The 22,286-nt window shown below is 46.9% G+C and overlaps 11 protein-coding genes across 11 annotated transcripts; 5 read left to right on the forward strand and 6 right to left on the reverse strand.

The window, feature by feature from the left end:
* Positions 1-485: 485 nt before the first annotated feature.
* Positions 486-671, forward strand: N7503_004248 (uncharacterized protein; the record flags this gene model as incomplete). Its single annotated transcript, XM_057063795.1, has 1 exon — positions 486-671. One exon carries the CDS (start codon positions 486-488, stop codon positions 669-671), a length of 186 nt encoding a protein of 61 aa, XP_056924710.1.
* A 1,232-nt stretch (positions 672-1,903) lies between these two features.
* On the forward strand, positions 1,904-2,470 carry N7503_004249 (uncharacterized protein; the record flags this gene model as incomplete). The annotated part of the gene is made up of 1 exon (XM_057063796.1): positions 1,904-2,470. One exon carries the CDS (start codon positions 1,904-1,906, stop codon positions 2,468-2,470), a length of 567 nt encoding a protein of 188 aa, XP_056924711.1.
* Positions 2,471-4,715: 2,245 nt separating this feature from the next.
* On the reverse strand, positions 4,716-6,282 carry N7503_004250 (uncharacterized protein; the record flags this gene model as incomplete). The annotated part of the gene is made up of 2 exons (XM_057063797.1): positions 4,716-5,975; positions 6,037-6,282. The coding sequence occupies 2 exons, from the start codon at positions 6,280-6,282 to the stop codon at positions 4,716-4,718; spliced, it is 1,506 nt and encodes a 501-aa protein (XP_056924712.1).
* Positions 6,283-7,522: 1,240 nt separating this feature from the next.
* On the reverse strand, positions 7,523-7,840 carry N7503_004251 (uncharacterized protein; the record flags this gene model as incomplete). The annotated part of the gene is made up of 2 exons (XM_057063798.1): positions 7,523-7,678; positions 7,730-7,840. The coding sequence occupies 2 exons, from the start codon at positions 7,838-7,840 to the stop codon at positions 7,523-7,525; spliced, it is 267 nt and encodes an 88-aa protein (XP_056924713.1).
* Positions 7,841-8,479: 639 nt separating this feature from the next.
* N7503_004252 (uncharacterized protein) lies at positions 8,480-8,716 on the reverse strand (the record flags this gene model as incomplete). Its single annotated transcript, XM_057063799.1, has 1 exon — positions 8,480-8,716. The coding sequence occupies one exon, from the start codon at positions 8,714-8,716 to the stop codon at positions 8,480-8,482; it is 237 nt and encodes a 78-aa protein (XP_056924714.1).
* A 1,452-nt stretch (positions 8,717-10,168) lies between these two features.
* Positions 10,169-12,079, reverse strand: N7503_004253 (ANL family adenylate-forming protein; the record flags this gene model as incomplete). The annotated part of the gene is made up of 5 exons (XM_057063800.1): positions 10,169-10,572; positions 10,633-10,751; positions 10,808-10,905; positions 10,960-11,702; positions 11,764-12,079. The coding sequence occupies 5 exons, from the start codon at positions 12,077-12,079 to the stop codon at positions 10,169-10,171; spliced, it is 1,680 nt and encodes a 559-aa protein (XP_056924715.1).
* A 1,950-nt stretch (positions 12,080-14,029) lies between these two features.
* Positions 14,030-15,181, reverse strand: N7503_004254 (FPP/GGPP synthase family protein; the record flags this gene model as incomplete). Its single annotated transcript, XM_057063801.1, has 1 exon — positions 14,030-15,181. The coding sequence occupies one exon, from the start codon at positions 15,179-15,181 to the stop codon at positions 14,030-14,032; it is 1,152 nt and encodes a 383-aa protein (XP_056924716.1).
* Positions 15,182-16,048: 867 nt separating this feature from the next.
* Positions 16,049-17,028, forward strand: N7503_004255 (cell division control protein 14; the record flags this gene model as incomplete). The annotated part of the gene is made up of 2 exons (XM_057063802.1): positions 16,049-16,298; positions 16,409-17,028. The coding sequence occupies 2 exons, from the start codon at positions 16,049-16,051 to the stop codon at positions 17,026-17,028; spliced, it is 870 nt and encodes a 289-aa protein (XP_056924717.1).
* An 847-nt stretch (positions 17,029-17,875) lies between these two features.
* On the forward strand, positions 17,876-18,816 carry N7503_004256 (class I SAM-dependent DNA methyltransferase; the record flags this gene model as incomplete). The annotated part of the gene is made up of 2 exons (XM_057063803.1): positions 17,876-17,980; positions 18,043-18,816. 2 exons carry the CDS (start codon positions 17,876-17,878, stop codon positions 18,814-18,816), a joined length of 879 nt encoding a protein of 292 aa, XP_056924718.1.
* Positions 18,817-18,922: 106 nt separating this feature from the next.
* N7503_004257 (putative mitochondrial outer membrane protein (Sam35)) lies at positions 18,923-19,943 on the reverse strand (the record flags this gene model as incomplete). The annotated part of the gene is made up of 3 exons (XM_057063804.1): positions 18,923-19,318; positions 19,409-19,648; positions 19,710-19,943. The coding sequence occupies 3 exons, from the start codon at positions 19,941-19,943 to the stop codon at positions 18,923-18,925; spliced, it is 870 nt and encodes a 289-aa protein (XP_056924719.1).
* A 556-nt stretch (positions 19,944-20,499) lies between these two features.
* Positions 20,500-22,086, forward strand: N7503_004258 (copper fist DNA-binding domain-containing protein; the record flags this gene model as incomplete). Its single annotated transcript, XM_057063805.1, has 3 exons — positions 20,500-20,534; positions 20,594-20,754; positions 20,804-22,086. 3 exons carry the CDS (start codon positions 20,500-20,502, stop codon positions 22,084-22,086), a joined length of 1,479 nt encoding a protein of 492 aa, XP_056924720.1.
* Between the last annotated feature and the right edge of the window lie 200 nt (positions 22,087-22,286).

Below are 22,286 nucleotides of genomic sequence, written 5' to 3' on the forward strand. Positions count from 1 at the left end.
CAAGATCTCTGGATCAAGCTCCTGCCACGCTGTCTGGGCACAAGATATCATATAATCACGCGTGTGGTTGTTATTCGGCATATCATATAATTCTGGAAATAGCTTTAATACTTTATCCTTTAATAACGCCCATAGATTCTCGATTGGATTTAGATCTGGAGAATAAGGGGGCCAATCCATCACAATAAAGCCCTCTTCGTATAGCCAATCCCGAACAATATGAGCTGTATGGGTAGAGGCACCATCTTGCATAAAGATCGATTTAGATCGATTAGATATTAACGTTGGAAGCCATAGTCGATATGTCTCGAGGATTCGAATCGCATTAACCCCTCCTCGTCGTGCTTCTGGATGACCAAAAAGAGGGACGAGCGCTGTTCGACGTGGAGAACCAGAGAATGAGGCCCAGAACATCTGCCGAAGTTGCTTTCCATAAGGAATAGGTTTAACCTCGCCCGCTAAAGCTTAATATTTTGGTCGACAAAATGTCCATTCCGCGGCTTCGCCAGAGCCTCGCTCAATCGAAGTCTCGTCCGACCAGTAGACTCTTACCCATTCTTCAGGTGTATAATGAGCGTATCTCATTGCCCACGCAAGACGTTGACGTGCGTGATCCACGGTTAACATTGGTCGCTCGATCTTTCGCCATTTTCGAAGGCCAAGCTCTTTAAGAAGCCTCCGAAGGGTTTCACGCGTGATCTTGTGGTCAACGAGATCAAGTAAAGCTTCGTGTGTAATGCTAGGGGTCTCTTGAATAGCGTCATAGATCATATCTCGCTCTATTTCTGTCAATTTCCGAGGTCTTCCAGACCGATTTAACGTCTGGTTTTCGCTTCCACGGGCTGCCTCTCTACGGCAGGTTGTAATAATTGTTGAACGTGGAATTGATGGGTATTTTGCTTGAATTTGACCATAAGTCCAATTCGCTGCCGTTCGGAGGCTACATATACGCGAGCGTGTAGATGGAGAGAGCTCCACACGTGGGACTGGCATATTGAAAACGTGGTATAATTCATGTTGGATTTGATTAGAATTTTCGATATAATAGCGTTGAGAAATAGGGGTTTGTTGTTGTTTTGATGTTATTGTTTTGAATTGATCTATCATATATATATATATTGCTTCTGGAGTTGTCTAGGCAAGCTAATTATGGTAGGCGGTAGAACGGGCGGTGACCAGGTGTGTTCAAACTTTCGAGGAGGCACTGTAGGCGGTCTGAAAGGCTGGTTTCAAACCCATGCAATACCACCAGAGGTGAGAAGGATAGAGGACTAGCTGAAAGATCCATGTAAAGTTGGTCAGGAATAAAAATCCAAGATACTATAGTAATTCACTCCAAATTTTGGTGATCTCTTACCCGCACCCTGCTTCTCGCCCTACCTATTCCGCACTCACTATTCTCCCCGGTCGCGCGGCGCTAAAGCGGCTCTCACCCATTTCTCACCATGGCGACACTCACCCCTATATACCCACTTATATTCCCAGGGTCTCACAGTCTTTTTTCCACCACAGAATGAATCTTCAAATCATCTACTATGTACTCCTCTTACTGATTTTCGGATATTTCATGGTCTTTCACTTCCAGCGCATCACTACTATACCGTCGTCTTCTCCGCCGAGTCTCGACCCAGCTCAGATAAACGAAGTGGTTAACGAGATTGACATCGACTCTTTCTATCACCACCCTTCCTGGCCCCAGAGATGGTCGCATCCGGAGTTTACCGGCAATTATAAAAAGCGTTGGATAAAGGAGCCCTGGTTCAAAGATAATAACCGTCAACCCAAAAGATTCATTACCAAATTACTACCTTTTCAATTACCCTGGGGTTATGTCATATACCGAACGGTTTATACAACTGAGTCAGACAAACTGTGGCCTATCGCTTTAGACAAACTTGCCAAGATGAGAAACTATTGTATCGACGCAGATCTGCATGCAACAATTCGCCATAAAAATCCGAAGGATCCAGAGCCTGACTCGAACGCAGAGCGATTAGTGAAGGAGACTTACAAGGATGTTATCTTCTCAAACAAGAAGTACTGGGATGGGGCTGGAACTGAGAAGATTCGCCAACATTTTGCCGAGTATCTAGATGCAAGCAAGGGTCGAGGCTATCGTTTTGAAGGGTGCCTTATGATAGATGAGCCGTCGCTGAAATCGATTGTTGCAACCGTCATTCCTGAGCCCTGGCTCGGCGGAAGGGGCAGTCAAACACCTGATCCACCTCAGGGCTATGTTAATATGATTGACGGGCGCTATACTGGAAATGAGTCGAGATATAGCGGCTTTATGCGTGTGGAAATTGGTCCTCTATGGTGGCTGTATCTGAATTTGAAATGGAGTACCATGTCACAAGTATGTCCCACTGTTCCCGAGGGCTTAATCCCTGTTTATGATGGTGGAGATGGCAAAGCACAGGATGAAGAGGGAAATTTTCACCAAATGCCGATAGATCGAGACGTGCGGTGATTCTACTGATTCTTTATGTGATATATGGTCTCTACCAACCTCTTCCTCACATCCATTGTTTCTTCTCCATTATCAAATCGAAGTGATAACATTCACTACCACACTATGTTAGATAGACAGGGGGAATATATTAGAGAAATTTTATGAACTAAATTAGATAACAGCCATATGAGATTAGATGATAGGAGGGGGAAAAAATCAACGCTCGCTAAATCAGAAGGTTAATAAAGTCGCACATAGACCCTGATGCTTGGTACCCAAGTTTCCTTCCATCAGATTAGAGATCTAGATAATTTCGGAGTGCGTAGTCGATCTATATTCCTCCAAACCAAAGATTCTTAGCTATCAGGATCTATATTTAGTTACCGTGCCGTCACTAACTAACTTAACTATATAGACCTACTAGCCTCTACTAAATATCCAAGATATATAAGTTAATATAAAATAGTGTCGGGTTCTAGAAGCTATAAAGATTAGAAATAGTGTGCTTTACTCTTTTAATTACCTTCATCGCGGTAAAAAAGGCCAGAGTTAGAACGCCCTCTGGAAAATGGATTTCAAAGCATTCCGACGACTTAGTATACCTCTTTAGGACATGTGGCGATTGTATTAAATAAGACTTATGCACCAATCTCGTAGTATGCTGTCACCACGAGGCGACATGGTTGGCGGAGAGTCAGAACAAGCTGAATGGTCCTAGTGCATTGAAGCCTACGTATGGTTTAGTCTAGTAGAGGAGGGTGATATGATTGCATGGCCTAGAAAGTGAGTCCCGAAGTCCTGCGGTCTGGGAGGGGTATTTATCAGCGCGATAGATCAACAGACAGCATATGGACATAGTACGGATTGAGGCTGTGACGAGATTCACGCGGCATTACGCAGTTTCACGCGATATGACCACATGGCTTCACGTACTTTCTCGCGGCATCACGCGATGAATATGAGGAATAAGAACATACTTAAAGTAACTGTGAAATATCTTGAATCAAGAACAGGATCCCGATAGACCTCAACGGGATCTCGGTTAATTTGAGGGGCTGCACCGCCGGGCTATTACTATATCAGTTGACCCCTCGTTTGGTCTGTGAATGTGAACTCGGTCAAGTATTCATTTAGTCAAAAATCATGACTTGGGAGCTCAGGAGTCGGGCCTAGGGAAATAAAAATACAGGAATGTTCTCGACATTGAGTCCAACGAGACGGTCTTGTAGGAATTGATTTACTCCTAGTAAGAATCGTGAAAGCTTGTCACATGCCCAGTAACTGAACTTAAGCTGAAACATGGTCCATCAAATCACGGTGCTATTAATATTCTCGAAATCAGACTCAACTCCTGCTTAGAACGCAATAATTTGTGATTTAAAAACGAAATGCGATCATTCACCAGAAGCCCACGGTCCAATAGATAGAGATCATTGGTCACAATCTCCTCAATATGTGATATGATCTGGGCGATCATCTGGGCGGTCAATGCCCGCTGCGATCGCAAAATATTATCACACAAAAATGGCTGGTATTCGTCGGTAAGATCAACTCTCCGATGGACTGAGAAATTATCGCAATGCCGAGGGTTCATTTCGGCAACCTTTGCGGATGCGAGTCGCGCTTCTCGTATAATCAGTCGAAAAGGTTCTTTTTCCCTTTCAGGACTCTTCGCGCCTGACACATGCCTTTCAGTTCCTGGCAAGCTCTGTCATGCTTCTCTTTCCCTGGTTTCTCAAGATCTGCTCTGGGCGCCGTTGGGGAAGCTGGCTGACGGCGGCGAGCAGAACGAGGAGGCGACCGTCCAGAGTCGGACGCGTCATCGAACGAACAACCCTTCATTTCTCCATTCCCTTGACAATTGCTACAGGCAGCGAATCCTGGAGTCCTCAGGCAGTATGCTGACTACCTAACTAACCTTGTCTGAGGTTATGTCTCTACAATTCTTTGACTCGTATTGGACAGAGCGAATTTTTACAGGCTAGCAGACTGGAAACTATGATATTATCATATATCTCAGCAACTCAGCAATGGGAAGGTAATACTCGTTACTTCGGATAACAGAGCACAGGGGCTACTCGAAAGGGCATTCCGTATCGCATGACCTGAAATTAGGCGAACCCTCTTAGGAGCTCGACGAGAGGTTTGAGATAAAAGCATATACCTATTTCTACACCGTATAAATTCAACACAGCCACTGGTCGACGACTCAGGAAGACAGACAGAAAGCCACAGAACACACGAGAATCGATCAAAAAATTTGTCATATGTTCCTCAATTCCTCCTCCATCTTTGCCCATGCCCGTGGAAGGAGACTCCCACTGAGCCAATAGTTCCCACCATAGTCTTTACCAAGCACAGAGAAAAAGTTCATCACAAGCACAGGCATATTGATGTCTCGGACAAAGAATGCTTTCATAGTCCCTGGAGGATTGGTCCTCGAATTTCCTGCCTCGCCTTGGCGTAAGACTGTTGGGCTAAAATTGGCAGCTTTGATTATTTCGGCCTTGGTCAAGTTATTGAATACAATCATGCAAGCATTTGACTCTCCAAATTCGAGTCTCGGTTTTCCATGAGACTCTATATCTCGGCGCATGGTCTTCAATAAATTAAGGGTCTGTTCCTCGGTAATCTGTTCAGCGAGATGACGTCGATGGCTGAGAGCAATCGGTCCAGCAGGCCCTCTAGCGAGCTGAGAGGATATGAATGCGAATGCCAGAAGTAACATATTCTGGACGTATACGCCTCCTGATTCAATCAGTAGTGGAAGCCGGAACCGGGCGTTCGAGATGATCGCTATAGTTATCGGACGTGGATGTGGCTCAGATGATGCCACCGCGCGAGTGACAAATGCTGTGAGAATGTCACCTTCGCTGACAAAAGGAATTTGGGCACCGCTTTGAGCGGCGTCAGCGACTTCCTCTCGGATCCGCCTTTGCAGTCGTTCAAAAGCATTTCTGGGAAGAAATATCAACCGATATTCCCTGGGAGGGTTCCAGAATTTGTCCCACAAAAATCGGAATATGAACATGACCTTACTCATCCCCGTCAGACGTTTCCGTTCGAGCACAAACTCTCCCTGATCTCTATAGTTGGTTGAACTTTGTGCCTCCCAAAGAATGTCCTTTCGCGCGCCGAGAAATGGTGGGACCTTTCCTTCCTCGCCAGCTAGCACCAACGACCAACTATGTAATAAAGCCTGTTGGCCTAAAGCGTCCATCATTGTGTGAGGCCATGTCAGAGCAACAAGCGTTGCATCACTGAACGAAGTAATGTGCAATGATATTTGAGGTACATCTTGCCGTATCATTTCTTCAATCGTAACCGGAAAGTCCTGCCGTGCCATGAAGGGCCGGAAGTCCTGAGAAACATGTTGAATAGACGGGCGATCCGTCGGCTTAGATAAACGACAAGCCACCGGGTGCTCCTCAATTTTCATACTGAAAGCAGCATGAGTGAATGCCACGGCTTGCTGCTCAGCTGTGAACGGACGTGGGACATAGACCTCGAGCTTTCCATTCTCCTACACGTTGTCAGTAGGCTGTTCTGTTTATTTTAGAAAAAGTGGAGTGTTTTCTCCATACCTTGACCCTTAGCCGGCCCCCAAGTTTTCTCCAATCCCCAATGTTGAGTAGTCTCGACAAAGAATGGTGTAATTTTTCGGGGTCAAGAACATCGTTAAAGCACATTGTCCAATTCACGAAATAACGGAACGTTTTAGTGTCGTCAAGAGTATGCAAGGGATAAATGTCCTCTGAGATGCTAGAGGGCGCATGGCTTCGATATTCCGACGTGCCGGAATATGTCGATTTCGACTCCTCAGCAGTCATGGCTGACTCTTGTAGGACTTGTCTTGGGGTGTGATATATGTTTCCAGGCAGCGAATCCTTATTGAAGAGGGATCTGAATAAGTAGGATCGAGCCAATACTCTAGAATATGAACCAATAATTTAGCTGTCGATAGCTCACTTGGAGCAGGATGTTCATTGATCGTCGCCCCAACTAACCATTTGAATTTGGCGTCCACGGTCTGTTCAGAATACAATTTCTCGCCCCACCCCCTTCACTGGTGTCACCACCAAATTAATTCACCACCTTGTCACCCCGGAGATCTTATGCCATATTGAAGCATTAATTACAGAGAGAGAAAATTTCTATGCTTCTTCCACCGACCTATACAACCGTGGCCATAACTCATGGAGCAAAGGATCTAATCCCCCAGTGCCGTTCTAGGATCTGTGAACTATACAAGAGCCAGTTGACTGAGTCCCTTCTCGCATTCAAAAGTAGCACCCTACTATCAAACACGATGATATTAAGAATACTTACAAAATGAAGCTATTCGCGATGATACTCAATCTCTCCCCCCGTACCGGCCAACTCCCGATTCCCACTTCTCGATGAACTCGATCGCCAATTTCTTATTGAAACCACACAAAAACGACCGCATATCTCGTGTTGGGTTCTGAGGGTCTAGCGATGTCAAAGATTGCAAACGTGGTATCTGTCAATCTAGAACTTACTTTTGCGCTGCAGAAAGTTCCATGTAAACAGAGAATTTTCATGATCAGTTTAAATGTGAGATCGAATGGATAAGGGGTCAACGATATTGAGCTGAACATGCCCGCTGAAAATTGGGAATCCTTCATGGCCTATAGTCGTATTGATCGGCAATCTGGGTAACGTAATTGTGATGTGATCATCATGCTGTAGATGCGAATTAGATCCATAAGTTTTCAGCTCCAGTCTCGTGCTACCGCTATGTAATACATAGATGTGGTGTAACTGTGCCCTTTTTGAGTCGCCCCACACCTGGCGGTATAGTTGCTCCCTACCGTAATGATCAAGTAATTGATAATTAGCTATAATAAAAGTATATTCTATGGAAGTAATAGATACTTTCTTCACAAACGGCCAAGATCCATTTTTCCTCACCTGGTTGAGCATGAAAATCAGCAAAATAGACCTGGGGACTTGGCACGATGGCTATTGTAACGTCGCATGTCGCAGGATCGAGGATCCAAACTCCGTGAGTATTTGCATCTGAAAATACTAATGTTTTGTTATTCGCTAGAGGGCAGATTGCGCCTCCACCATACCCATGAACTGCCGTTCGCGCGCTGTAACCTGGAGGTAGCACATCTCTAGCCTGCCCGTCGATCCATTGAACAATACAGCACCGTCCAGCATCAGCTGGGCGGGCTTCAACCACGTAAAATATACCATCTTTCTGCTCGGTTATTAGTTAAGGTTAATCTACCAATCCTTGAGACGTACAGCAGCGTAGATCTCAGTAAATACGATACTTTTAGAAATGATCATGTCGTCTGTAATGAGACTATCCCATTTTCCGAATGGCGTTGTCTGGATCTCGCCGTAGGCAGTCATTTTATTATCCATGAAGCAGGCAGTAAGCTAGGTAATGTGTCTCGAAAGCGAAGATGGTGGGTCACCACGGAGAAAAGAAATGAAGGAAGGAGGGGATACTCAGGGCGCTAGGGGTGCTGGGAGCCGGGAGCCGGCTAAGCCTAGTCTGGCGTAAACTCATTATTAACTAGCGTACTAGACACTGATTCCGCTTCATTTTGGTTTTTATTGAGCAGGATTTGAGAGATCTTTATTTGGTTATGTAGAGAGCTTGATAGATGGTTTCCCATCACATTCTAGAGTGTATCTTATCATGTATCCCATCTCCATCGTCAAGGCGCGGAGGCAAATGATTTAATGTATGATTTTTTGGGTTTCTAGACTCTGGTCATGCATTCGGCATTCGTGTCAGCTATCAGGGCGGTCGCTCACTTTATGCTTCTCTTTGTCTTGAAAGATGCCATTCACTGTGTCGTCCATTTTCCACCCCCATGGATCTACCGGAATTGACTCGAAGTTCGCTGCAGTGCTCCATAGCAAACTTGAATTGTGACATTTATATCTAAACCCCTCTCCATCTGCACCAGCATCGATAAGCAGGGGCAGCAACAGAAGAAGACTCGACAGGGCTGGCTAGCACCAGAAGACCCAAACCAGCGGTCAATAGTGTGCCATCATACGCCAGGTGTCTATGACCGGGGGATCTGAATTCAACCATGATTGAAAGATGTCACCGTATATGTCGACAAGATGATCGGGTGAAGTGAAGGTGATACTATCTTCGGTTCGCTCTGTCTCGATGAGGTCGGTATTTATCTTCTGAAGGGCTTCAGTGACGAGAGCGATCGAATCCTCGGAGACTGGGCTTTGAGAAAACTCTAAATAGATGATGGTCATGACGAGTGATGTTCTTCGATGCTTTATAGATTCTCGGAAGATAGGATCAAGCTTTCGAAGTTGGAAGCACAGGGACTTAGGGAGAAGGATCTATGTGAATTAGGTGCACGTTCAATGTCAGCCACGCCAAGAATTTGTTATGCATTAGTCTGGGGACGAGGCAGATACTTAGCTTGAGAAAACCTGTTTTGCAATGGTCGGCGAGGCAATGAATCGAATCTAGCTGATAATGTGGACAACAAGGTGTATGCCGCGGCTGGAAATCATGTGTTTGACCAGAACCCGACCAATCGAATGGTAGGGCCAACGTACATCAATGAACTTTAGTGTAGGACTTCGGAATCCGGAAATGGATCCACATCAACTTTCTACTGCAATGTAACCGTCTGATAGCAAGTCATTTGTAAGGCCCCAAAATAAACGTAAGAGAAAAAAAGTACACATTCCAGCACCCGTCGCTCTAATCATTTTGTCTTTCAAACCTCACAACTACCTGTCCGGTCATCATGGTTGCAGCATTTGAGCCCGAGTCAGCACGGCCGGTCTCAGTCTCGACACAACCACATGTAGAGAATAATCTAATCTCGAGGGTAGACTTTAGATAGCATAAAGAATACGTTTCTATAGGGATGATCTAAGAAGTTTCATGGTTCTTGAGATTAGATTAATTTATCGCATTTACTATATGTCCAGTAGTGTCCCGGCTGACCGGGTGTTCTGCTCGCTTGTGAAATACGTTAACGGGATCTAACCTGGACTTTCTTTTGTAATTTGCCATTTATACCACTTATAAGTAAAGCGGAGTTTGGATGCAGAATATATCACCACCGCTTTCATAATCTATGGAAAGTCCATCTGAAACAGTCTCATTTTTCTTCTATTGTTGTCCACGCGCACCAAGACCTGGACATCCTTTGGAAATAATCACCTTCAATGCCATCTGCACCACACTAAGCCATGGAAACTGTTCCCGAATCTCAGGATCACGAAGCGATTACTGAAATCCCCTTGCTACAATGAATATCATAATGCGATGATGAAGAGCCAACGACGATACCTCCTTAGCTGTACTTAAGTCGTGTGGTAGCGATTACTATTATCTTAGGCTATCATTAACTTTTTAGCGTAAAGAGGTTACACCCCCTTAAATAGCCATAAGTCTATCTCTGAATATCCTATTAAGAAATATTATACTCATATACCTATCGGTCTATTATTACTGGTCTAGCGAGTGGCAAGATATTCTAGTTTCTTAGCAAAACCAGTAGTCACAGTATGATCCAGCTTCCCAGCGCCACTTGTGACCGAAATATCTACGGATCTACAGATAACTGTTGGCTCTGACCGTCGATACCGAGCTTGCTCGAGTATGAGGTCTTATTTCCTCAAATGACTCGCGAGAATCAATTTGGAGATGGAACATCAGACAACTAGGGTTTCTGCTAAACGACATTAAGAAAGACAGACTTCTGCATCCCAGATCTTTGCTTGAGGGCTGCATTCTGCACCTGGGAAAAACTTTCTCACTGCCTCCTTTCTGATGACCTTGTCCGAGATTGTCTTCGGGATTTCTTCACCTTCTTGGAGAACATGCATAGCTGTTGGAAGCATAGGGAACGGCAGCTCGGTTGATAGATCTTCTCTCAGCTTCTCTAGCGTAAATTTGTGCTCACAGCAGTGCCCGTGTACTTGTCCATCCAGAGCCTTAAGGCGGACAAGAACCCCGACTCTCTCTGAAGTGAAGGCACTGTTGCTTACGGGAACAGCAAGCGCACATACTTCAGAAATGTAAGGAAGCTTCCAAATATAGGCCTCGACGTCGTGCATTGGGACTTTATGCCCGTTGTATCGCACAACTAACTGGTCAGTGCTTTCTTGTCCTCATCCTCGGCAATGCGTTAGACGCTTATACTCACATTCGGAGGTACGACCCATCAATATATATTCATCATTCTCCCAACGGGCTAGGTCGCCTGTCTTGTAGAAGCCATTCTCATCAAAGGCAGCCTTTGTTGCTTCCGGATTATCAAGGTATCTACCACAGTCAACTTCAAATAGTCTTCCTCATACTCAAAGGAGAATTAAACATACCTCAAGAACATGGATGGGCTTTTGACCAGGATTTCTCCCTGATTCCCCTGAGAAAGTTTGACTGTAACATTCTTGATCGCTTCCCCAATGCGACGCTGCTTGACATATTAGCGCAGGTCGCAAAAATGGTTCAGGCCGTTCGTCTTACTAACCTCATCATCTGGGTAGATTAAGGACTTTCTGACGGTCACCGGCCCTCCCATCTCCGTTCCAGCATATACCATAAGCATCGGTAGACCCATTTCATCCATCCAAAATCGCCGGACATGAGGTAGTAGATACCCCGAACCGGTACTGGCTGAACGGAGGTTTCGCACGCCACGTGTGTATTCCTCTATAACTTCTGGGGCTAGCTTGCAGATTACCTCTTGGTAATATTCCATCAGGTTCAACCACACTACTGGAGCTGATCGAAGAACAGTGAGTCTCCCGTGCCGTAGTCGCTCCCAGATCTGGCATGGATCACGCTCCACAATTTCCAATTGTGTTCCGCGGCATAAGCCGGTGACTAATGGCAACAAACCGCCCATCCAGGCTGCAGAGCGATGACACAGGTATACATCTTCACTAGTCAGCTTCGGGTGTGCGAGAGCGAAGAGTTTTCGGGCGTGTATGACTCCTTTGCTAGGTCCTGTTGTCCCTGAAGTCATCATTAATACCCCTGGTCGGTCAGGGTCTAGCTGCCAATCTGGATCAATGAGAATGTTCAGATCGGATACTGTCGGTGGGCTAGGGCTTTGGCAGGAAATTGGAATGATAGTGATGTTTCTTCCTTGCGAAGCGGCGTACTCTTGAATGCCTAAGGCATGCTTCATATGCATGGAGTCGGCGACAACGATTGATGAATTTGCCTTCTGCAGCGAGCGCAGAGCTTCCGCTTCTTTTGTATTTGGTGCTTATGAGCCCAAATAGTATCAGCCATGAACAGTATAGTGCAAATATCCCTCTTATCTTACACATCGGACATATCGCAGCTCCTACGGACAGGACCGCAAAGGCTGCAACGGGCACAAGGTAGCTTGCGGAGCTAAGAATGAAAATGAATGGCGAATCAAGCGTGATGATGCCTTTATCATCGAACATAGATCTGGGCGCTTCGGCCCATATTCTCTCACGTGTTTTGAGCACGTCTGTCAAAAGTTGGGCATAGCTAGCCGTAATACCGCGAGGAACGTCCACTATGGCATCGCGCTTGCTAGCAAACGCCATTTCCATCAATTGACAGAGAACCACATCATTTGGAAACACTGTGTTCTTGTAGTTGATCGTCATACTGGGGAGGATATTCAAGGGGGTGGAATTGTAGAGATGTAAATTGACGGGACGATTTGGAAGTAGAGGTCAGTGACAGCTATCTATATATACCATTGTTACACCGTATTCACCCAGCTGTGCTCCTGTATGACCTAAAGATTCTTCACTCTTTGCACCAATCAAGCAACCTAATCACACTACGGCTAGGCACTCCTTGCGTTGTATGTAAATGTCATAACCAAAATTAGGCCACTTTGTCCAGATCGGGCTACTGGCAGGGCCCTTACTTTAGATCAACGTCAAATATCGAGACGCAAAAACCTTAAGCATGCCTTATGAAGGACACGATTGAGGGGGAGATTTCATGGATGTCTCTGAACCTGAACCCCGCCTAGGCTTACAGCCGTGACGTAGCCCTGTAAGATAAAGTCCAGACTAATCGATAGGATATCCCGGCTAAAAGTCCCTACAACCTTGGAATTCGAGATACGGAAAAAGTTAGTTGACCTCGTGCAGCCGCTTTGGCCACGTGATTGAAGCACTATCATGCATGCGTGCATGAGGCGAGGCTATCGTTGCTAATTCGTGACGCATCTCGAAATTCAAACTTCTTCTTTCAAGACAAATGTGAATTCAAATCAACAATTCACGCTATAGACATTCTCAGTAGAATAACAGATAACTACATATCCCAGGTGATCAAATAGAACGAATGGAGAATAATCCCGATGTAGTGTACATAATGTATATATAGTGAAACCCACTTTGTAACGAATGCTTTTCCTTTCTCGGGTCCACATGCCATGGCCTTGGCACAAACCTTTGTTGACCGCTCCATAGTTACTAGGAAGAGGGCTGCTAGATGATGCGCTAGGTACTGTATCTCCTCTGTAACCAGTCCCAAGATCTTCAGCGGAGCGTCCGATCTGATGTGTGGGACCGTCAATGTGGACCCACAATCTCGATTCCGTAAATAAATCATGCACGTCTCGGCGCGACATGGAATGGCCATACTTTGCCCGGGAGATGTTAGTGTTCTCGCTATGAATTACCCTGATTTCGTGGAGCGCATTCAATATTGCAGTCACAGTGCGTTAAGCATCGTGACTATCCCTTCAGATCACCCTTCAGTGGCAACGGTCAATTACCCTGCACTTGTGCCCATTTGACACCTGTATGAGAGATACCGTCGCCAGAACGGCTGATATGGCTACGTTCTAAGTATTTCTTTTTCCATGATCCACACAGTGCCGCGGCATTCTATGGCGCTCTTGATGTCTGCAAAGGGGTTAGCATTGGCGCATGTTTCACTCTCGCAGTTCCATACGCACAATTAGCCCCCTTCCGGAATTTGGACTTGGCCGAGGCAAATGGAGTCCCGCGACACATCGTGCACATCAGGGTCGGTGTGGGTTACGCGGAGAAACTACTGGATGGAGTAAGAAAAGCTCTCACTGCGGTTGAAGAAGTTTCTCATTGAGTAGAGAATGGCATCTCTCAACAGCATCTAGCCATTCTTTGTCTATGTGAAGATGGATCCTGGCCGATTCCACTTATATACTCGAGGTGAGGAATAGAAGGGAGGGTTCATACACGGTACGTATAGTGATCTACCGTGGAGAAACTGAAGAAACCCTGCATGTTCCTGCCCGTTCCCATACCACCTTTCAAACCTGCCGGAATTCAATCGCTTTGAAATTATGCTCATGCACAGCTACTTCCCCCATGATCCATCTAATCTATTCATAGGCACCGTATACATAGAACCTCGTCCAGATTACTGCTTGAGATGGTGTAGATAGAACAAGTCAACGAAATAGGCTCATGCAATACGACTTTGAACTATCCATTCAAGTACATCAATTCAATGCTATGTCTCGAAGGAGACAGTTCTGGTATTATCATAACATCGTAGATTCTTCAACATTGCTAAGGGATCCAAAGCAAAAAGACCACTCACCAAGTAGATCATGTGCTCTCCAGAGTAGAATTCACAATCTTATTCAGAACCGCCCGCACCAGACTTCCATCACCAGCCCCATTGGTATTCGGGGTAGCATCAATTTCATCAATCAACAGCAACGCCTGTTCCCGATATCCCTTAACAACATTGCGACAATGATCAAAACTGCCCGTACTCTCCATGTACTGAACAGCATATCGCTTAACCTCTTCGTCAGTGGTCTTCTGCTTCAAAATACTAATAAGCTGGTGACTCCCCGGATTCGAACGAATACTGTGGATAATTGGGAACGAGAATTTGCCCTCCGTCAGATCTTCGCACATGCCCTTATTTTGCGTGTACGTTGTGTTGCGGAGATTCAAATAGTCATCACAGATCTGAAAGATAAGGCCTAAGACATTCACGAGGCTGACACAGTCCTTACCCGTCGCGCTCTCCGCTTGCATCAACTTCACCGCAAGTCGGAACAGTCCGCCCGTCTTGTTGCCCACCATCTCAAGGTACTCGTCCTCCGTCGGGCAATTCAGCGTATCACGCCAGAAGAGGTCCATCCCCTGACCGCGGTGAAGATTCAAGAGCTCGTTCACGAAGATGTTGATCGCGGCGGGGTTATTGAGTTTTTGGACCTCTTGCAGCGCGAGGAAGTAGACGTAGTTTGCGCTGTTGATGGTCTGCGCTGTGCCGAAGATGTTGTGTGCAACGGGGATGCCGCGGCGGAGGACTGAGTTGTCTTCGACGTCGTCGATCCTGGGGTAGTACATGTCAGTCAGATGCTTGAGGTAAGTTGCCAGTGCGATTTGGGTTTCCGGGTCCCGGGGTCGAACTAACAGCAGTGAGGCCGTGTGTAACATGGCTACGACGCGGGTGATGATCGCTAGGCTGGCTGGTGGGACCTGGAGCCAGGAGTTAAAAGCTTCGATCATGGCGCGGCGAACGTCCTTGCCTGGGTGAGCTTGGAGGTAGTCGTAGGGACCCATGAGGATCTCCTCGTTTTTCGGGGACCAGGTGCCATGCTTGTATTTGGTGCCATCCACGCTGGACTTGTTGCGGCGGTGCTTCGACTTGCCCGATGGGCTTGTCGGGCCATTTGTAGCGTTTGCAGAGCTGGTCCGCGGTGGGATGGAGGATGGGGGTTCGAAATTCATGTTGGAGGCCATCTCGGACGATTTGGAGTCACTGACGTAGTGAGGGGAAGAGGTTGGAGGGGTTAGATAAGTAAAAATGAGGGGTGCAGATGGACAGTGAATTCAACAAAAGTAGCAGCCTATTTAGGCACAGACGAAAAGATAACTCATGTCACTCTCGCCTTCTTATGTCTCGAGTTGTTCTTTGATACATTCATTCTTTGACTCTCAGAGTTAAAGCTATCGAGGAAATCTAGAATATCGCCAGAGTCCAGGTGGGATCGGGCGACTACGCTAAACCTAATCGGGCCGCACCCGGCGGCTGCTCGACGAAAATCCATGGATGCTTATCACTAGGACAAAGAGACATGTCACAAGTGTGATGAGTCGACATATCACATTGCCAGTCCCCGCGCAGCAAGTGGGGAGAACAATAGTTAAACCAGTGCCCTGGCGTTAAACAATACTAAGCTCAACATATTGTTGTCCTGCAAGGACCGTTGAACCTCGTGCTATGGCAACGATTTTTTTTTTCTTTTTCCATATAGGTCAATGAGATCAGAGTAGGGGCTAGACGAAGGGAGGTTAGGGTGAAAAACAAGAATAGCCAACCCCAGATCTCAAAACCGGTTTTAGAGTGTCAGAGAAATAACCTTCAACTGATGATGGAAGATCAGGAACCAATATATAGTGGGTCGTCCGGGGCAACGGCTCCCAACCACCCTTTATTTACCTGCCGTGCCGACTGACCTCATCGACACGGGCCACTTGCAAATCTAATTTTCTAGATGTTCTCAGCTGAGCTGACTTTTGTTTTTGTTAAGAGCTGAGCCTCTTTCTTTCTTTTTTATTTTTTTTTCCACTTCTCTCTGCACCTTCACATCATCTATCCTCACACTCATGGAGAATCTACTGGCTCACTCATTCGATTACCTCTCCTCATACGAGCCCAGCAAGATCCGCAAGGGCTTGCGTCAGGTTGAGGGCCTCTTGGCCCAAATCTGCCTCTCAAAGCCGAAATCCACATCCGATCGGAGAAGATCTTACTTGGCCACGGAATCACAACCGGTACCAAAGGCACTATCCGAACTACACGATGACCCAGCCTTTCGCGAATTTTTTAAAATTCAAGATGGCTTTCAATGGAATGGTGCGTTTTTAAAGTTTTGATGCAAATTTTGATCCCATGGGTCCATCCCCATGGTGTTATGAAAATTCATGCCTCAATATCAAATATCAACAACTAACAACCCGCTACAGTCGCAATGCGCCTAGTTTCCTGCCTCGAACACCTCCTCGGCCGCGGAAGCAACGGCACAAATGATATGCTCATTGTGTGCACCTTAGACCTAATCCAAGGCGCTCTTCTCCTCCACCCACCATCCCGCACACTCTTCGCCCGCGAAATCTACATGAACCTCCTCCTAGACCTCCTCGACCCAATCAACTGCCCAGCCATTCAGTCCGCAACACTACTCACCCTCGTCACCGCCTTACTGGACTGTCCGGCTAATACGCGCACTTTCGAAGACCTTGATGGCCTTCTCACCGTGACATCCCTGTTTAAACAGCGCGCTACCTCGCGCGAAGTCAAGCTCAAGCTGGTCGAGTTCTTGTACTTCTACCTTATGCCCGAGACTCCGATTCTGGGACGTGGCGCGAGCGTCAGTCCCCCGCCCGGCCTGCAGCGCAGTCCGAGTAAGATCTCGAATCGCCCTATGTCGCAAAGCTCACATACCTCTGCGGGCGGAGCTAAGATGTTACGGGATACACGGACAACGGATGAAAAACAGGCGCTGCTGGGTCGTTATTTGAACAATGTTGAGGACCTGGTGGAGGACCTCAAGGAGACGGCTCCATTCGGAGCTACGGTTTACTAGACCGCTGGCGATGACGAACACCAATGCGATCTTCCCTCTATCTTTCCTCTTCTTTTATTGCCTTCTTCATTCTTGAGCCCTCTTCTTTCTTCTTCAAGCCTGCTTTTCTCGATTCTTCACGAGCTTTACGTTCCGTCCGGTACGGCGTGGTTATGTGGACAAGACTTGATGTTATATCCCGAACCCTGGATATTTGATTTGACTCGACAGATGTTGCCCCACAGTGTTCTTTCAACTTTTGATACTTTTTTACCTCTTTCGTCTCGTCTTCTTTTCATCCTTCTCCAATTCTGGAATTGTGTCAATCCCCCAGACCTTTGTGTCTCGTTTTCCTTACCCTGTCTATGATGGCGGCATGATCGTGTACGAATTTTTTTGTTTCTATTTCCAATCAGCTAGAACTTCACCAATTTTATGAAACAAATAATCAGACCTTTATCTTGTGTATTATTCTGTAATTATTTTGTAAATATCAAAGGAAATCAGTGGCTTAGGCCTTGTTTACAAGGGGACTATGTATTCGTTTCCAAGGAGACATATTTTCAAGGGTTAAGTTTGTTGCTTTGCCAACATCCCTGCGATGGTAACTAGCGATGTAAGGAATTTTAATAGACGCTGTGCGTAAACGAAGGTTCTGAGATCAGAACTAGGTACTAGGTAGGTACTAGGTAGAAACCTTAATTGAGTCATCTCTGATTTGTGGTGACTCGAAATGACTCAACGTCGGGATCTTCTCTATCTGAACCGAGGTGCGGGGCGGAGCTCGTAGTATATGCATCCGCTTTTCCCCAATGCGCAAAACAAGAACGTTTGATTAGAGCATTGGAACATCAAAACACTGCACAATATGTCAAAGACTATTCAAGAAATGCTAGCTGAGAAGCTCAACACTGAGAAAAATCAGCCAGTCGAGTATATCGGTACCGTAGAGGCATACGATAAATGGGCAGAGGTAAGTCTTCACCCACGCAGGTAGCTACATTCTAATAAGCATAGGTCTAATGTTTCTTATAGGTGTACGATACAGATGGAAACTTCCTTCAAAAGCTCGATACGATCGAAATGCACGGGCTTCTCCCCCGGTTCCTAGAGCATGTGAATACACAATTCCAAACACAGGCATCGGATCAGCAGCTCAAGATAGTAGATCTGGGATGTGGAACAGGCAGAAACACCATCCAGCTATTGAAAGCTATATCTACACAAAGAATCAGCCCGGCGGCCTTCGCTGCGCAAGCTGAAGTTGTAGGAGTCGATGCTTCGCCGGGAATGCTGGAGGTTGCGAGAACTGCGATTCAATCTGCTACTGGTTCTGACGGACCGGATATACCAGTTTCACTGGATGTTTTCGATCTTCTCAACCCGGTTCCAAATGCGATGCTGCCTACTTCCCTACAAGGGTCTGGCGCAGACGGAATCATTTCTACACTTGTACTGGAACATCTTCCTTTGAAAGAGTTCTTTGAAAATGCGTCAGCGGTTATGAAATCTGGGGCGTATTTTCTCGTGACGAATATGCATGCGGAGATGGGGGCGATCAGTCAGGCTGGGTTTACGGATCCGCAGACTGGGGTTAAGATCCGGCCTACGAGCTATTGTCACTCTATTCCGGAGGTGCTAGACGCAGCCAAAGCGGCAGGATTCCAAGTAGCAAATTTGGTCGAAGGTGGAGACGCTGGTATTTTAGAGAGAGCGGTGGATGAGAACCTGGGAGAAGTGCTGGGCGCGCGGGCGAAGAAGTGGGTTGGGGTCAAAGTATGGTTTGGAGTATGCTTTAAGAAGGTATAGCATAGCGGGACATATCAAAAATGAACATAGATGGCGGTGATCAGAGGAGATATTATTTCAGACACTTTTGGTCGCCGGATCCTGGGTAGTAGATAATAAAACAAGTCTAGAAAAAGCGCAAAAGTCTTTCACGGTGTTGTACAAGGTTGGTGTGCTCTCGGAGCAGCGTTGCCAGTCGATTCCGCTTCCAACCCATTCCCTCGTCGAGAATCAAATGTGTGTAGGCGAATACGCTGGCGTCAAATAGGCCGGGATTCGGCCGGGCAAAGAAGTGGTCATCTTCGCCGAGTAGGGCAGATAGGGCCTGGAATGCGCTGGCTGCATCAGCTTCCAGCTCTGCAGCATCAACGTATGATGATGACTTGAGGAGTTCATCGCGGGCGGCTGTCTGGAGCTGGAATCCGAGGGTGGTGCGGACGAGGGTGTTTGTGCTTGCCGGAATCACGTAGAGCCGGCGGGCGACGGCATTGAAGTTCTCACTATCGAGGTAAAGCGTGTACAGCTGTTGGGAATATGATGTTAGCAGCTGCATTATCGATAGGACTAGGGTGGTTGGGGTGCAATGATCGCAAAGGAAAATGCCAGTACGTACCCATGCATTTCGTATCCGGTGGTCCAGGAGAGAGGCATAGACTTCAAAGCGGAGGTTTAATTGCTGCTCCTCTTCGCAGTGGACTTGCTCAATGGCCCATTTCTGGAGTTTGTGTGAAGGGATGGCTTCCGGTGCATTGGTGGGAAGAGATGGAAGGAGGAAAGGCAATGATCCAGTTGGTGATGCATGGTTGTTGGACGGCGTAATCTCGAAATCAACTCCGAGAAATTTCAGGTACGCCTATAACCAGACCAGAGATCAGTATAAAGTGGAAGCCTTAGGGGCAAGGATCGCAACACACCTGCCATTTGAGACATTGGGGATTAAAGGACGGGCGACCATGGCGCGCATTGGCAGGCTCACTGAAGACAAACAACTGGTTCTCTTGCCGGCGGAACGGAGAACGTTGCGGAATGTCATTTGCAGGATAAGTAGCCAAGGGGAACTTGTCAAAAAGAGCTTTGATGGGAGTAGGAACGGTAAAGAAGGATGGAGTTTTGTTTTCAGGCTGTACAGCCTCAGTAGCCGGAGGCATTGTGTAGTTGGTGTCTGAAACCAATCATAATACTGTAGCTTCAAATCCAAGGCCGCGGCGAATCCAAGGGGGATTAGTAATCCCCCCGCAACGAATCACGTTACGCATCACGTTTTTTGTCGAGCCCTTTCTTCAGGTACCTGTCACTTGCGACGATCTTGACCTCGGACACTCTTTCCTTCCGATTTTCGGTCCCATCTGTACTTGCGCGTCAATTTGCATATTGTTACTTGCTTACAATTTTACAAGTCTTGTCGAGGTATCGTCACCGATGACCTCGACCCCCCGGTCTGTTCCGCCCGAAAGATCTCCCGCCGCATTTTAACCCCGCTCAATCTCCAAAAACCGTTTCGACCCCATCGCATATGGGATCAATACCAGGTCGCCACGAATAAACGTACTGTAACGGAAGCCATCAACCTCTCCACCTATACCGAAAGCGCAGAATTCCACATCGATAACGCGGCGCCTGCGTCGCTTTGCGCGATATCGATCCGTCATCACAGGCTCATACGGTCAGATCCCAACTTTTTGAACCATACACCCGCCTTCGAAAATGCCGCTCGACGAAGAAGGAAACAAGTGGTCCTGGTAGGAAAAGAAGAATTGGGAATAAAAATGGATCTGTGTTAATTTGATTCGAATTATAGTGAACCTTGCGTTCGTGGCCATCGATCCTCCAAATGTATGCATTTCGAGCGGGTGATGGCAAGAGTGCCTAAGGCTGGGCGACCCTTATCAAAGTGTCCGCATCCCCAAGGTAATTGCGGCTGTGTAAAGACATGGTTCGTAGTGGTGCGGATTCCCAGAGGTAAGAAATTTCAACTCTTAGCATGGGACCACATTGACACTGTCACTAGGTTCTGGCTGTGTGTGCCGACCGGTCTATACAGTACCTGCTACTCCAAACGATTCAGATGAATCTACTCCCGCCGTACCGCAAGCTACATCGCCGGCACCGGGCAAAATTCAGAAGTCTACAAGGAGGCAGAGCCATATCCAAGCGGCACCGGAGAACATAGCAAAGGCCCTAGAAGCCATGCCGGACAAGTTAAAGTTGGAGGATGGGGCCCCTAAATACCTTGCTGGCCTTCCTCAGCACCAGCATGGTCTGAATGACAAACGTTCTCCAAACCTCAATGAAACACCCTCGCCTCCACCTGTTGCCCCGAGCAGTGGAAGGTCATGTTGCGGTGGAAAGACAAATGCTCCCTCAGCACCGAATCCCTCGACTCCGCAAATGTCTAGCCAAACCCAGCATCCTGTTTTGGATGAGAACAACTTGCCTTATATGGGTTACCCGTGGCAAAGTTCAATGCCCCCAACGCAGGCATCGCCTATGCAGCCTTTCGGCATGCAACCGACCCCAGTCCAACAGTACGTGAATGGTTTCACGCCAAATATCCCTTCTGCGTCATATTTGCACTCCATGAATCGCCTTCATATTTCCGAAAGCTCCATGTCTCCGTTTGCCGCTCAGAATGCCTATGCTCCGGCACCGGCAGCAACTCCTGGCAGCTGTCTCGAGTGCGAATGTGGAGATGAATGTCAGTGTCTAGGCTGTGCCACTCACCCCTACAATAATACAACTCGCCGGCATGTTCAAGAGATGAGTGCCATGCTGTCCTTTGACAGGGATGAAATATCAACCGAACCCATGACGGAACCCTGGAGAACTCCCCATCCATTGCACAGCACTCCGATGACTTTTGAACAATTTATGCATCCCATGGACCATCACATCCACCAAAGCATAAATCAACATGAGTACTCAGATCTCAACTCGGCTGTACCTAGCGGATACGCGTCTCCTCTACCGGCAGGCAATCAGCTGATGCAAACATCAGACTATCTGACTCTGCAATACCCCGTTGGAATACCCTCAGCCTGCTCTGACGTTACAGGGAGCTGTCAATGCGGCAACGACTGCACCTGCTTTGGGTGCGTCACGCACAGCGGTCACAACGGTATTTCTCTGGATGCGCCCTTGCCCGAAACATCTAGCGCCAATACTACAGGGTCCCAGACACAATGTCATGGAATGGCTGTCCCAACCTCTGATGGCTCCACAGGCTCCCGATTTCCAGTCTTGGAAAACGTCTCAGTGCCCTGCTTGAGTCCGCGCAATTTTCACACCCAATGATCTGATCTAGAAATATCTGGGTGTATAGTTTCCGTCTAATATGGATGGCAAGCTATGCACCCATTTTCACGATTTCACGGATTTACGACCAATTAGCTATTGATACCCACCTATTTAGACCAATCTCCTAACGATGCTTAAATGTGTTCATGCTTATCTGACACATCTACCGTTACAATTTAGCTTTTATGCATTTATTT

The sequence above is a fragment of the Penicillium pulvis genome, assembly GCF_028828015.1.
Source record: "Penicillium pulvis strain IBT 33274 chromosome Unknown contig_1_segment0_segment0, whole genome shotgun sequence".
NCBI lineage: Eukaryota > Fungi > Ascomycota > Eurotiomycetes > Eurotiales > Aspergillaceae > Penicillium > Penicillium pulvis.